This window comes from Pseudophryne corroboree, chromosome 2 (assembly GCF_028390025.1).
Source record: "Pseudophryne corroboree isolate aPseCor3 chromosome 2, aPseCor3.hap2, whole genome shotgun sequence".
NCBI classification, from domain to species: domain Eukaryota; kingdom Metazoa; phylum Chordata; class Amphibia; order Anura; family Myobatrachidae; genus Pseudophryne; species Pseudophryne corroboree.
The window spans coordinates 33,483,810-33,500,069 of NC_086445.1; the positions used below are offsets into that span (position 1 = coordinate 33,483,810).

The 16,260-nt window shown below is 47.2% G+C and overlaps 1 protein-coding gene across 1 annotated transcript in view; it reads left to right on the forward strand.

Moving 5' to 3' along the window:
- The window catches only part of C2CD3 (C2 domain containing 3 centriole elongation regulator), a 165,777-nt gene extending 153,852 nt beyond the window's left edge, over positions 1-11,925 (forward strand). Inside the window, exon 33 of the mRNA XM_063950988.1 lies at positions 11,328-11,925. Coding sequence (XP_063807058.1) covers positions 11,328-11,474 — 147 coding nt within the window. The 3' untranslated portion in view covers positions 11,475-11,925. The remainder of the gene's footprint in view (positions 1-11,327) is intronic.
- Positions 11,926-16,260: the final 4,335 nt, after the last annotated feature.

The window sequence follows — 16,260 nt, forward strand, 5'->3', positions numbered from 1 at the left end:
GAGTGGCACTATCTCAGGTAGTGCTAAGTCAGCACGGATGGATTCTAAATATTCCAAAATCGCAGCTGATTCCAACGACACGTCTACTGTTCTTAGGAATGATTCTGGACACAGTCCAGAAGAAGGTGTTTCTCCCGGAGGAGAAGGCCAGGGAGTTATCCGAGCTAGTCAGGAACCTCCTAAAACCAGGACAGGTCTCAGTGCATCAGTGCACAAGGGTCCTGGGAAAAATGGTGGCTTCTTACGAAGCGATTCCATTCGGAAGATTCCATGCAAGAACTTTTCAGTGGGATCTACTGGGAAAATGGTCCGGATCGCATCTTCAGATGCATCAACGGATAACCCTGTCGCCAAGGACAAGGGTGTCTCTCCTGTGGTGGCTTCAGAGGGCTCATCTACTAGAGGGCCGCAGATTTGGCATTCAGGATTGGATCCTGGTAACCACGGATGCCAGCCTGAGAGGCTGGGGAGCAGTCACACAGGGAAGGAATTTCCAGGGCTTGTGGTCAAGCATGGAAACATCTCTTCATATAAACATTCTAGAACTAAGGGCCATTTACAATGCCTTAATTCAAGCAAAACCTCTGCTTCAGGGTCAGGCGGTGTTGATCCAGTCGGACAACATCACGTCAGTCGCCCACATAAACAGACAGGGCGGCACGAGAAGCAGGAGGGCAATGGCAGAAACTGCAAGGATTCTTCGCTGGGCGGAAAATCATGTGATAGCACTGTCAGCATATTGCGCCAGGTCAAGGGACCCTCAGGCAATAGCAGTGGACGCTCTGGTAACGCCGTGGGTGTACCAGTCAGTGTATGTATTCCCTCCTCTGCCCCTCATACCGAAAGTATTGAGAATCATAAGAAGGAGAGGAGTGAGAACTATACTCGTGGTTCCGGATTGGCCAAGAAGGTCTTGGTACCCGGAACTTCAAGAGATGCTCACGGACGAACCGTGGCCTCTACCTCTAAGACAGGACCTGCTACTGCAGGGGCCTTGTCTGTTCCAAGACTTACCGCGGCTGCGTTTGACGGCATGGCGGTTGAACGCCGGATCCTGAAGGACAAGGGCATTCCAGAAGAAGTCATCCCTACTCTGGTAAAAGCCAGAAAGGAAGTAACCGCAAAACATTATCACCGCATTTGGCGTAAATATGTTGCGTGGTGTGAGGCCAAGAAGGCCCCTACACAGGAATTTCAACTGGGTCGTTTCTTGCATTTCCTGCAAACAGGACTGTCTATGGGCCTAAAATTAGGGTCCATTAAGGTTCAAATTTCGGCCCTGTCGATATTCTTCCAGAAAGAACTGGCTTCTGTACCTGAAGTTCAGACATTTGTGAAAGGGGTGCTGCACATACAGCCTCCTTTTGTGCCTCCAGTGGCACCGTGGGATCTCAATGTTGTGTTGAGATTTCTAAAATCACACTGGTTTGAACCATTGTCTACGGTAGATTTAAAATCTCACGTGGAAGGTGTCGATGCTGTTGGCCTTGGCTTCAGCTAGGCGTGTGTCAGAATTGGCGGCTTTATCATGTAAAAGCCCTTACCTAAATTTCTCTAACGTCCTAGTGGATGCTGGGGACTCCGTCAGGACCATGGGGATTAGCGGGCTCCGCAGGAGACAGGGCACATCTAAAAAAACTTTTAGGTCACATGGTGTGTACTGGCTCCTCCCCCTATGACCCTCCTCCAAGCCTCAGTTAGGTTTTTGTGCCCGTCCGAGAGGGTGCAATCTAGGTGGCTCTCTTAAAGAGCTGTTTAGAAAAGTTTTTTTTAGGTTTCTAATCAGTGATTCCTGCTGGCGACAGGATCACTGCAACGAGGGACTTAGGGGAGAGACTTGCAACTCACCTGCGTGCAGGAGGATTGAAGTCTTAGGCTACTGGACACTGAGCTCCAGAGGGAGTCGGAACACAGGTCAGCCTGGGGTTCGTCCCGGAGCCGCGCCGCCGATCCCCCTTACAGGCGCTGAAGAACGGCAGAACGGAGGTCCGGAAACAGGCGGCAGAAGACTCCTCAGTCTTCATGAAGGTAGCGCACAGCACTGCAGCTGTGCGCCATTGTTGCTACACGGCTCACTGATCTCGGTCACGGAGGGTGCAGGGCGCTGCTGGGGGCGCCCTGGGCAGCAATATAGATTACCTTAGAGGCAAATAAATACATCACATATAGCCATTAAGGCTATATGTATGTATTTAACCCAGGCCAGTTTTCCTAATAACCGGGAGAAAAACCCGCCGAGAAAGGGGCGGAGCTTATTCTCCTCAGCACTCAGCGCCATTTTCCTGACCAGCTCCGCTGGTGAGGAAGGCTCCCACTCTCCCCTGCACTACAGAAACAGGGTTAAAGAGAAGGGGGGCATAAATTGGCGATATAATTATATATTAAGAGCGCATATATATAGAAACAACACCTTCTAGGGTTGTTATATACATTATGGCGCTTTTGGTGTGTGCTGGCAAACTCTCCCTCTGTCTCCCCAAAGGGCTAGTGGGTCCTGTCCTCTATCAGAGCATTCCCTGTGTGTGTGCAGTAGGTCGGTACGTGTGTGTCGACATGTATGAGGAAAATGTTGGTGAGGAGACGGAGAAAATTGCCTGTAATGGTGATGTCACTCTCTAGGGAGTCGACACCGGAATGGATGGCTTATTTAGGGAATTACGTGATAATGTCAACACGCTGCAAGCCGGTTGACGACATGAGACAGCCGGCGGACAAATTAGTATCGGTCCAGGCGTCTCAGACACCGTCAGGGGCTTGTAAAAACGCCCATTTACCTCAGTCGGTCGACAGACACTGACACGGACACTGACCCCAGTGTCGACGGTGAAGAAACAAACGTATTTTTCCTTTAGGGCCACAAGTTACATGTTAAGGGCAATGAAGGAGGTGTTACATATTTCTGATACCACAAGTACCACAAATAAGGGTATTTTGTAGGGTGGGAATAAACTACTTGTAGTTTTGCCTGAATCAGATAAATTAAATGAAGTGTGTGATACGTGGGGTTCCTCCGATAGAAAGTTATGGGCGGTATACCCTTTTCCCGCCAGAAGTAAGGGCGAGTTGGAAAACACACCTTAGGGTGGATAAGGCGCTCACACGCTTATAAAAAACATGGCGTTACCGTTTCCAGATACGGCCACCCTCAAGGAGCCAGCTGATAGGAAGCTGGAAAATATCATAACAGTATATACACACATACTGGTGTTATACTACGACCAGCAATCGCCTCAGCCTGGATGTGCAGCGCTGAGGGGGCTTGGTCGGATTTCCTGACTGAAAATTTTGATACCCTTGACAGGGACAGGATTTTATTGTCTATAGAGCATTTTAAGGATGCATTTCTATATATGCGTGATGCGCAGAGGCATATTTGCATTCTGGCATCAAGAGTAAATGTGATGTACATATCTGCCAGACGAAGACACGACAGTGGTCAGGGGAGGCAGATTCCAGACGGCATATGGAAGTATTGCCGTATAAAGGGGCGGTCCATTGGATCTGGTGGCCATGGCAACAGCTGAAAAATCCACCTTTTGTTACCCCGAGTCACATATTGGCAGAAAAGGACACAGTCTTTCAGTCTCAGTCCTTTCGTCCTCATACGGGCAGGCGGGCAAAGGCCAGTCATATCTGCCCAGGGGTAGAGGAAAGGGAAGAAGACTGCAGCAAGCAGCTCATTCCCAGGAACAGAAGCTCCTCACGGCTTCTGCCAAGTCCGCAGCATAACGCTGGGGCCGTACAAGCGGACTCAGGTGCGGTAGGGGGTCATCTCAAGAGTTTCAGCAACACTCGCAAGGGAACTCCGGGATCCTACATGTAATATCCCAGGTGTACATTGGAAATTCGAGACGTCTCCCCCTCACACAATTCACAGGCTGTATTCCCAGCAGGTGATAATCAAAGTACCCTTCTTACAACAAGGAAGGGGGTAGTATTCCACACTATATTGTGGTACTGAAGCCAACCGGCTCGGTGAGATCTGAAATATTTGAACACTTACATACAAGCGTTCAAATCAAGATGGAGTCACTCGGAGCAGTGATAGCGAACCAGGAAGTAGGGGACGATATGGTGTCACTGGATATAAGGGACGCTTACCTACAGGTCCAAATTTGCCCTTCTCACCAAGGGTACTTCAGGTTCCTGGTACAGAACTGTCACTATCAGTTCAGACGCGGGCGTTTGGATTGTCCACGGCGCCCCGGGTCTTTACCAAGGTAATGACCGGAATGATGATTTTTCTTAAAAGAAACATGGACGCTTTCCTGATAAGGGCAAGGTCCAGAGAACAGTTGGAGGTCGGAGTAGCACTATCTTAAGTAGTTCTACGACAGCACGAGGGGATTCTAAATATTCCAAAATCGCAGCTTTTTCCGACGACACGTCTACTGTTCCTAGGGATGATTCTGGACACAGTCCAGAAAAACGTGTTTCTCCCAGTGGAGAAAGCCAGGGAGTTATCCGAGCTAATCGGGATCCTCCTAAAACCAGGAAAAGTGTCAGTGCATCATTGCACAAGAGTCCTGGTAAAAATGGTGGCTTATTACGAAGCAATTCCATTCGGCAGATTTCCCGCAAGAACTCTTCAGTGGGATCTGCTGGACAAATGGTCCGGATCGCATCCTCAGATGCATCAGCGGATAACCCTATATCCAAGGACAAGGGTGTCTCTCCTGTGGTGATTACAGAGTGCTCATCTTCTAGAGGGCCGCAAATTCGGCATTCAGGATTGGATGCCGGTGACCACGGAGGCCAGCCTGAGAGGCTGGGGAACAGTCACACAGGGAAAAAATTTCCAGGGAAGTGTGATTAAGTCTGGAGAATTCTCTCCGCATAAATAAGCTTAGAGCAAATTTATAATGTTCTAAACTTAGCTAGACCTCTGCTTCAAGGTCAGCCGGTATTGATCCAGTGGGATAACATCACGGCAGTCGCCCACGTAAACAGAAAGGGCGGCACAAGAAGCAGGAGGGCAGTGACAAAACTGCAAGGATTTTTCGCTAGGCGGAAAATCATGTGATAGCACTGTCAGCAGTGTTCTTTCCGGGAGTGGACGACTGGGAAGCAGACTTCCTCAGCAGGCATGACCTCCACCCGGGAGAGTGGAAACTTCATAGGGAAGTTTTTCAACATGATTGTGGACCGTTGGCAAAGACCAAAGGTGGACATGATGGCGTCCCGCCCGAACAAAAAACGGGACAGGTATTCCGCCAGGTCATGAGACCTTCAGGCGATAGCTGTGGATGTTCTGGTAACACCGTGGGTGTACCAGTCAGTGTATGTGTCCCCTCCTCTGTTTCTCATAACCAAGGTATTGAGAATTATAAGACATAGAGGAGTATGGAACTATACTAGTGGCTCCGGATTGGCCAAGAGGGACTTGGTACCCGGAACTTCAAGAAATGCTCACAGAGGACTAAGGGCCTGGGGAGCTAAGAAGGGACTTGCTTCAGCAAGTACCATGTCTATTCCAAGACTTACCGCGGCTGCGTTTGACGGCATGGCGGTTGAATGCCGGATCCTGAAGGGAAAAGGCATTCCATAAGAGGTCATACCTACCCTGGTCAAAGCCAGGAAGGAGGTGACCGCACAACGTCATCACCACATGTGGTGAAAATATGTTGCGTGGGTGAGGCCAGGAAGGCTCCACGACGGAAATTCAACTAGGTCGATTTCTACACTTCCTGAAAACAGGAGTGTTTTGGGCCTCAAATTGGGGTTCATTAACATTTAAATTTCGGCCCTGTAGATTTTCTTCCAGAAAGAATTGACTTCAGTTCCTGAAGTCCAGATTGTAAAGGGTGTATTGCATATACAGCTTTTTTGGTGCCTCTAGGGGCACCGTGAGGTTTCAACATAGTGTTGGGATTTCTTAAAATCATATTGGTTTGAACAGCTCAAATCTGTGGATTTGAAATATCTCACATGGAAAGTGACCATGCTGTTGACCAATATCTCACATGGGAAGTGACCATGTGTTAGCCCTGGCCTCGGCCAGGCGATTGTCAGAATGGGCGGCTTTGTCTTACAAAAGCCCATATTAAAATTTTCCATTTGAACAGGGCAGAACTGGGACTCGTCTCCAGTTTCTTCCTAAAGGGGTGTCAGCGTTTTCACCTGAAACAACCTGTTGTGGTGCCTGCGGCTACTAGGGACTTGGAGGACTCCAAGTTACTAGACGTTGTCAGGGCCCTAAAAATATATATATATATATATATATATATAATATATATATATATATATATATATATAGTTAGGACGGCTGGAGTCAGAAAGTCTGACTTGCTGTTTATATTGTATGCACCCAACAAGCTGGGTGCTCCTGCTTCTAAGCAGTCTATTGCACGCTGGATTTGTAGTACAATTCAGCTTGCACATTCTGTGGCAGGCCTGCCACAGCCGAAATATGTAGATGCCCATTCCACAAGAAGGGGGCTCATCCTGGGCGGCTGCCCGAGGAGTCTCGGCATTACAACTTTGCCGAGCAGCTACGTGGTCAGGGGAGAACACGTTTGTAAAATTTTACAAATTTGATACTCTGGCTAAGGAGGACCTGGAGTTCTCTCATTCGGTGCTGCAGAGTCATCCGCACTCTCCCGCCCGTTTGGGAGCTTTGGTATAATCCCCATGGTCCTGACGGAGTCCCCAGCATCCACTAGGACGTTAGAGAAAATAAGAATTTACTTACCGATAATTCTATTTCTCGTAGTCCGTAGTGGATGCTGGGCGCCCATCCCAAGTGCGGATTGTCTGCAATGCTTGTACATAGTTATTGTTACAAAAATCGGGTTATTACTATTGTTGTGAGCCATCTTTTCAGAGGCTACTTCATTTTGTTATCATACTGTTAACTGGGTTCAGATCACAAGTTGTACGGTGTGATTGGTGTGGCTGGTATGAGTCTTACCCGGGATTCAAGATCCTTCCTTATTGTGTACGCTCGTCCGGGCACAGTACCTAACTGAGGCTTGGAGGAGGGTCATAGGGGGAGGAGCCAGTACACACCATGTGACCTAAAAGTTTTTTTAGATGTGCCCTGTCTCCTGCGGAGCCCGCTAATCCCCATGGTCCTGACGGAGTCCCCAGCATCCACTACGGACTACGAGAAATAGAATTATCGGTAAGTAAATTCTTATTTTTCATTCTGACAGGGCGGAATTGAGGACTCGTCCTCAATTTCTACCTAAGGTGGTTTCTGCATTTCACATGAACCAACCTATTGTGGTACCTGCGGCTACTAGGGACTTAGAGGACTCTAAGTTGCTGGACGTTGTCAGGGCCTTGAAAATATATGTTTCCAGGATGGCTGGAGTCAGGAAAACTGACTCGCTGTTTATCCTGTATGCACCCAACAAGCTGGGTGCTCCTGCTTCAAAGCAGACGATTGCTCGTTGGATTTGTAGTACAATTCAGCTTGCACATTCCGTGGCAGGATTGCCACAGCCAAAATCAGTAAAAGCCCATTCCACAAGGAAAGTGGGCTCATCTTGGGCGGCTGCCCGAGGGGTCTCGGCTTTACAACTTTGCCGAGCAGCTACTTGGTCAGGGGCAAACACGTTTGCTAAATTCTACAAATTTGATACCCTGGCTGAGGAGGACCTGGAGTTCTCTCATTCGGTGCTGCAGAGTCATCCGCACTCTCCCGCCCGTTTGGGAGCTTTGGTATAATCCCCATGGTCCTTACGGAATCCCAGCATCCACTTAGGACGTTAGAGAAAATAAGATTTTACTTACCGATAAATCTATTTCTCGTAGTCCGTAGTGGATGCTGGGCGCCCATCCCTAGTGCGGATTGTCTGCAATACTTGTATATAGTTATTGTTACAAAAAATTCGGGTTATTATTGTTGAGCCATCCTTTCAGAGGCTCCTTTAAATTTATCATACTGTTAACTGGGTTCAGATCACGAGTTGTACGGTGTGATTGGTGTGGCTGGTATGAGTCTTACCCGGGATTCAATATCCTTCCTTATTATGTACGCTCGTCCGGGCACAGTATCCTAACTGGCTTGGAGGAGGGTCATAGGGGGAGGAGCCAGTGCACACCACCTGATATCTCAAGCTTTTATTTTGTGCCCTGTCTCCTGCGGAGCCGCTATTCCCCATGGTCCTTACGGAGTCCCAGCATCCACTACGGACTACGAGAAATAGATTTATCGGTAAGTAAAATCTTATTTTAACAAAACTTTTTCTAAAAATGGGATAAAAAGCATATACACATTCATATAAAAGCAATAAAGTGCTTTTTACCCCTTGATGAAGTCTCTATGACGAAACGCGTTGGGCATTCAATTGACCTCTGACTCAGATAAGCACTTTAATACTTTATTGCACTTTATTGCTTTTTATATGATATGTGCGGACACCAAACAGCATTAATTCTCACACAACAAGGGGAGCCCAGGTGCTGTAATATCTAAAGCAAGCAGGATTAAAACCAGACTCCCATTTCTACTGACTGGCCTGTGAGATCAGCAGATTAATGCTGTTTGGTGTCCGCACATATCTGTCATTCACAGGGGAATATATTCTAAATCTGCCTGCTGCAACAGTGCTAATAATATTGTCCATACATCATATGGCAGAGACTGGAACATTTGTGTAACACTTGGAAGTGTGAGTTCAGCACTGTGCAGCCCAAATCCTATCTGCCTCCCTCTCTAAGGTTGCTTGAACTGCAAATCCCAGCATGCCCTGCCAGACTGTTGCTTAACTGTGCTATAAAGTTTAGTACAGAATGGCTGGGTAATACAGGCGTGAAGAACTGGGAAGGAATGGCGCCTAATATGACAAGTCTCTAAACCAAAGAAGAGCTGCTGTGTGAGAATCAAGAGGATTTTATAGTAAATGAATCTCCCACCAAGAATTATCGAATACCCAGTCCCAGCTATAATAGGTGATCGTGATAACGGAATACCGGAATCAGTGTCTCCCTTCCACCAATAATATCCTACTTTGAGCTACTTAATCTGGGAATCTCCCACCAAGAATTATCGAATACCCAGTCCCAGCTATAATAGGTGATCGTGATAACGGAATACCGGAATCGGTGTCTCCCTTCCACCAATAATATCCTACTTTGAGCTACTTAATCTGGACCTTGCTGTCCTGCGAATAGACCGATTGGAAGACATCCTCTTTGAGACACCCGCTTACGTTAAACCTGGTGACCAGTTGTGGTGCAGATAACTAATTGGAGGAATCAGCCGCTATAATTTTGATGTGCCTGCTAAAAAAACAAATTTCCGGTACGCAGATTACCAATAGACATTTTATCGTAAATAACCAAGATTGGCATGAAGATACTGCACTATTAGGCGCTTGTCCTCTCCCCTTTTTTTCCATATATATATATATATATATATATATATATATATATATATATATATACTGTAGTGCACAAAGGGATTATGTATATATATGTGCTGTAGTGCACAGAGGGAATATGTGTATATGTGTATATATATATATATATACAGGTCGGGTATCCGTTATCCGGACACCTGTTAACCGAAATATTCCGAAAACCGGAATATTTCAGTCCTGTAGTGACGTCATGACGCGGCCGGCGTCATGACGTCACTGGAGTCTGCGGCCAATCACAGACAGGTGGGGGAGTGGCTTTTCAGCCATTCCCTCACCGCCGCTGACTCCCAGTACCCGCCGCTGACCCCTCGGACTCCCCCACTGATGCGCCAGTTCCCCGGGACCCTCACCGTCATGCTGGGCTCACGGCGGTCCCCCCTGCCGACTTGCTGGATCCTCGAAACCCATACAGATAACAGGTAATCTGTTATCCGGAAAAATCCCATATCCGGAATGCTCCTGGTCCCGAGCGTTCCGGATATGGGATACTCAACCTGTATATATATATATATATATATATATATATATATATTATGCTGTAGTGCACAGAGGGAATATGTATACTAGCTGTTGTACCCGTTCTTCGCATGGGAGTTTCTGATTTTCACGGTTGTACATATAAATGAGTGTTAAAAACTTTTGGTACATGTATAGAGTGTAAATTTTAGATGTCTTAAGGTAAGTTAATGTTAATACTTGGTTTTTGGCGTTACCCCAGGAACACTCGTAGTAGCTACGGTAACAAGTGATAGGACCATTTTTGTAGTTTATTAAAATCTACACACTGGAGGTGCAATCCACATTTTGTTCTGATTGTCTGTTTGGTCGTTATTGTTCACGCAACGCAAGCCACGCATCGGTAATGACGTCATTAATATGCACAGATGGAATATGTATAGATGTGCTGTAGTGCACAGAGGGAATATGTATACATGTGCTGTAGTGTGCAGAGGGAATCTGTATGTGCTGTACTGCGCAGAGGGAATATGTATGTGTGTGCTGTAGTGCGCAGAGGGAATATGTATGTATGTGCTGTAGTGCGCAGATGGAATATGTATGTATGTGCTGTAGTGCGCAGATGGAATATGCATGTGTGTGCTGTAGTGCGCAGAGGGAATATTTATAGATGTGCTGTAGTGCACAGAGGGAATATGTATACATGTGCTGTAGTGCGCAGAGGGAGTATGTATAGATGTGCTGTAGTGCGCAGAGGGAGTATGTATACATGTTCTGTAGTGCGCAGAGGGAATATGTATGTATGTGCTGTAGTGCGCAGAGGGAATATGCATGTGTGTGCTGTAGTGCGCAGAGGGAATATGTATAGATGTGCTGTAGTGCGCAGAGGGAATATGTATAGATGTGCTGTAGTGCACAGAGGGAATATGTATACATGTGCTGTAGTGCGCAGAGGGAGTATGTATAGATGTGCTGTAGTGCGCAGAGGGAGTATGTATACATGTTCTGTAGTGCGCAGAGGGAATATGTATGTATGTGCTGTAGTGCGCAGATGGAATATGTATGTATGTGCTGTAGTGCGCAGAGGGAATATGCATGTGTGTGCTGTAGTGCGCAGAGGGAATATGTATGTATGTGCTGTAGTGCGCAGATGGAATATGTATACATGTGCTGTAGTGCGCAGAGGGAATATGTATACATGTGCTGTAGTGCGCAGAGGGAATATGTATACATGTGCTGTAGTGCACAGAGGGAATATGTATATGTGCAGTAGTGCACAGAGGGAGTATGTATACATGTGCTGTAGTGCGCAGAGGGAGTATGTATACATGTGCTGTAGTGCGCAGAGGGAATATGTACGTATGTATGTGCTGTAGTGCGCAGAGGGAATATGTACGTATGTATGTGCTGTAGTGCGCAGAGGGAATATGTATATGTGCAGTAGTGCTACAGTGATTTATGTATTTTAGAGGGAAAACTAACATGGATTTCCCCTTTTTCTAGGCTGAAAACGAGGCACGGAGCGGTAAAGGAATCCCTTTTCGACGGCGCACTCGGCAGATGCCCAGGATGACAGCGGCTGAATTACCAAAAGAAGAGGCCAATCGCATTGCAAGGATCTTTGCTGCACAATTTTCCAACAAAAAGTGATGATTCATTTCCCCCGACCTGGGACCACATAACAGCGACCTGTGTGGGTATCTCTAGGAGAAGACACTTTGGCTGGCAGGGCATGCTGGGACTTGTAGGTCCACCATGGTGACTGGCCGAGCAATAAATTGCCTTTGGCTGTCCTGACCGTGTGGGAGCCAAAGCACCAATAAAAGTCGCTATGAATAATCTCTACAGATAGCTGGGTCCCCGTAATTAATTTCTGACCATCCGTTTTAGCCCAAGCAATGCAAATATTTGGTGCGCTGGTCCCAGGACCACTAAACTTCAGCATCATGAGTTCATGAGTGACACTGTGATCCCGGTAACATGTATGATACATATGTGTATTATAGAACTATTTTATTATTATATTTTCTATCTTTTTAAATTATTTGGTCACATTTGTACTTTTGTTCTACCACAAATCTATTATGTCTTATTTATTTTTTGCAGAAAAGTTTGAAATAAAAAAAACTAATTTATAGCAAATTCGCTTATTACCCTGTTTACTTAGGATCATTCTGCGTTCCCACCTGCTCCATACAGGATTTACTCCACGGTTCTACACGGGTGAACCTTTTGTAGTGGTAAAGGATAGACCTTCCGGCTCACTATAGCCTCCGGTGTAATAGGATTTCCATAATACTGGCCTGTAAGGCATTGAAGGGGTTCCTGCATAACTGAACAGGAATTGCACGCGTAAAATGCATCCCCTGTACTAAGCTGGCAGAACTTGTCGTATAGCAGTTGTGCCCTGCTGGGCAAGGGTGGCATATGTGCCTGGTTTCCGCCAGGAGAGAACGGTATTAAATGCGCCTGATTTACGGCACTAGATGCGGCTGTACGATGGTAACGGTAAATGTTACAAAGATCGTCCGCGATTCAAACATTCATAAACAATATGGATTGTCTCTGGGCAGCATTATTAATATATAATTGTCAATATAAAAGGCTAATGAAAGCAGGAGCAAATAGAAAATGAATAGAGTATAAAGCACAAATAAACGCAAACATCCGCTCTCTTCCTCCACTAAAAGACAAGATCTGCTTCCTTTGTTGTGAGCCGATGGCTACTATCACTGTAATATCAGTGCAATGATGCTGATAGTGTACAGCCAACACATTGCAATAGTGTCAATGAGTGGGAGGGTTTCCGTTGCACTCGGCCAATCAGAAGCTGCCGCCAATTGTCCTCATGACCAGTACAGATCTCTCACCAGGTGATCTGCCTCTTGACAGGTCTTTGTTGTGGTCAGTACAGGACGCATTTGCACAAACATGCCCCCCCCCCTCCCCCCCCAAACCGGAGTCCTGCCCACTGCAACTTCAGTTCCGTCTACTGCGTAAGGAAAATACGTCCCAGTTGGCTTAGGGATGAATGCAGGTTCGTATTTGATACGCAGTACAACCTACGTAGACCAATTAGTTGGTTTTAATTTAAAATTATGTAAAGATAGTTTTAATGTTTACAGGAATCCGCTTACAGGGCAGCAGCTGTGCGTTAACCTACAGCAAAATCTATGATATTTGCTATTTCCCCGACTTGCACTAGATGGATGTAAGTGCATTGGTTGCGATGGCCAATGGTACCTCTGCATCTTGTTGGTAAATAACTGTGTGAGTGGACAGAGAACGTCACCGGTACCAGGAAATTGAAAACTGCTGTAATAGTTGAACCACTGCCATGTCCTGGGAATACATCAGCGCTGACCTTTCTCCCAGTAACAGATGCGGACGTCTAGTTCCATAATGCTCCTTCTTTATCTGTCCAGCATAAAACGCAGGGCCAGACAGGCATTGTAGCTTCATGGGCATTAGAGAGCCGGTGATGTACTGTGTAAAGGGATCACTGCAGTTGTGTGCAGCCAGGCTGGTTAGATGGCCACTGTTCCGTCTAACATGTAAGTATTGTGCTGACCCGCTTGGCTGGTCACCTGTGGTGCAAGTACATTGATGCATCTAAAAGCATGCTGCACTAACTCACGGTCTTCTACTGCAGGGTCAAGCCCTTCCTTTAAGGCTTTATTTATATATATATATATTTCTCTAACGTCCTAAGTGGATGCTGGGGACTCCGTAAGGACCATGGGGAATAGCGGCTCCGCAGGAGACTGGGCACATCTAAAGAAAGCTTTAGGACTATCTGGTGTGCACTGGCTCCTCCCCCTATGACCCTCCTCCAAGCCTCAGTTAGATCTCTGTGCCCGAACGAGAAGGGTGCACACTAGGGGCTCTCCTGAGCTTCTTAGTGAAAGTTTTAGTTTAGGTTTTTTATTTTCAGTGAGACCTGCTGGCAACAGGCTCACTGCATCGAGGGACTAAGGGGAGAAGAAGCGAACTCACCTGCGTGCAGAGTGGATTGGGCTTCTTAGGCTACTGGACATTAGCTCCAGAGGGACGATCACAGGCCCAGCTTGGATGGGTCCCAGAGCCGCGCCGCCGGCCCCCTTACAGAGCCAGAAGGCAGAAGAGGTCTGGAAAATCGGCGGCAGAAGACGTCCTGTCTTCAACAAGGTAGCGCACAGCACTGCAGCTGTGCGCCATTGCTCTCAGCACACTTCACACTTCGGTCACTAAGGGTGCAGGGCGCTGGGGGGGGGGGCGCCCTGAAACGCAATAAAAACACCTTGGATGGCAAAAAAATGCATCACATATAGCTCCTGGGCTATATGGATGCATTTAACCCCTGCCAGAATCCATAAAAAAGCAGGAGAAAAGTCTGCGAAAAAGGGGCGGAGCCTATCTCCTCAGCACACTGGCGCCATTTTCCCTCACAGCTCCGTTGGAGGGAAACTCCCTGTCTCTCCCCTGCAGTCACTACACTACAGAAAGGGTTAAAAAAAGAGAGGGGGGCACTAATTAGGCGCAGTATTAACTATACAGCAGCTATAAGGGGAAAAACACTTATATAAGGTTATCCCTGTATATATATAGCGCTCTGGTGTGTGCTGGCAAACTCTCCCTCTGTCTCCCCAAAGGGCTAGTGGGGTCCTGTCCTCTATCAGAGCATTCCCTGTGTGTGTGCTGTATGTCGGTACTTTTGTGTCGACATGTATGAGGAGAAAAATGGTGTGGAGACGGAGCAGATTGCCTGTAATAGTGATGTCACCCCCTAGGGGGTCGACACCTGAGTGGATGAACTGTTGGAAGGAATTACGTGACAGTGTCAGCTCTGTATAAAAGACAGTGGTTGACATGAGACAGCCGGCTACTCAGCTTGTGCCTGTCCAGACGTCTCATAGGCCGTCAGGGGCTCTAAAGCGCCCGTTACCTCAGATGGCAGATATAGACGCCGACACGGATACTGACTCCAGTGTCGACGGTGAAGAGACGAATGTGACTTCCAGTAGGGCCACACGTTACATGATTGAGGCAATGAAAAATGTTTTACACATTTCTGATAATACGAGTACCACCAAAAAAGGGGTATTATGTTCGGTGAGGAAAAACTACCTGTAGTTTTCCTGAATCTGAGAAATTAAATGAGGTGTGTGATGATGCGTGGGTTTCCCCCGATAACAGCGGATAATTTCTAAAATGTTATTGGCATTATATCCTTTCCCGCCAGAGGTTAGGGTGCGTTGGGAAACACCCCCTAGGGGGGATAAAGCGCTCACACGCTTGTAAGGGCTCTACCTTCGCCTGAGATGGCCGCCCTTAAGGATCCTGCTGATAGAAAGCAGGAGGGTATCCTAAAAGGTATTTACACACATACTGGTGTTATACTGCGACCAGCAATCGCCTCAGCCTGGATGTGCAGTGCTGGGTTGGCGTGGTCGGATTCCCTGACTGAAAATATTGATACCCTAGATAGGGACAGTATATTTTTGCCTATAGAGCATTTAAAAGATGCATTTTTATATATGCGTGATGCACAGCGGAATATTTGCCGACTGGCATCAAGTCTAAGCGCGTTGTCCATTTCTACCAGTAGAGGGTTATGGACACGTCAGTGGTCAGGTGATGCGTATTCCAAACGGCATTTGGAAGTATTGCTTTATTAAGGGAGGAGTTATTTGGGGTCGGTCTTTCAGACCTCGTGGCCACGACAACAGCTGGGAATTCCACGTTTGTACCCCAGGTCGCCTCTCAACATGAGAAGACGCCGTATTATCAGGCGCAGTCTTTTCGTGGACAAGCGGGCAAAAGGTTCCTCATTTCTGCCCCGTGACAGAGGGAGAGGAAAAAGGCTGCAGAAATCAGCCAGTTCCCAGGAACAGAAACCCTCTCCCGCCTCTGCCAAGCCCTCAGTATACGCTGGGGCTTTACAAGCAGAATCAGGCACGGTGGGGGGCCCGTCTCAATGAATTTCAGCGCGCAGTGGGCTCACTCGCAAGTAGACCCCTGGATCCTTCAGGTGATATCTCAGGGGTACAAATTAGAATTCGAGACGTCTCCCCCTCGCCGTTTCCTAAAGTCGGCTTTACCGATGTCTCCTTCTGACAGGGAGACAGTTTTGGAAGCCATTCACAAGCTGTATTCCCAGCAGGTGATAATCAAGATACCCCTCCTGCAACAGGGAACGGGGTATTATTCCACACTGTTGTGGTACCGAAGCCGGACGGCTCGGTGAGACCGATTCTAAATCTAAAATCTTTGAACACTTACGTACAGAGGTTCAAATTCAAGATTGAGTCACTCAGAGCAGTGATTGCGAACCTGGAAGAAGGGGACTACATGATGTCTCGGGACATCAAGGATGCTTACCTTCATGTCAAAATTTACCCTTCTCACCAAGGGTACCTCAGGTTTATGGTACAGAACTGTCACTATCAGTTCAGAC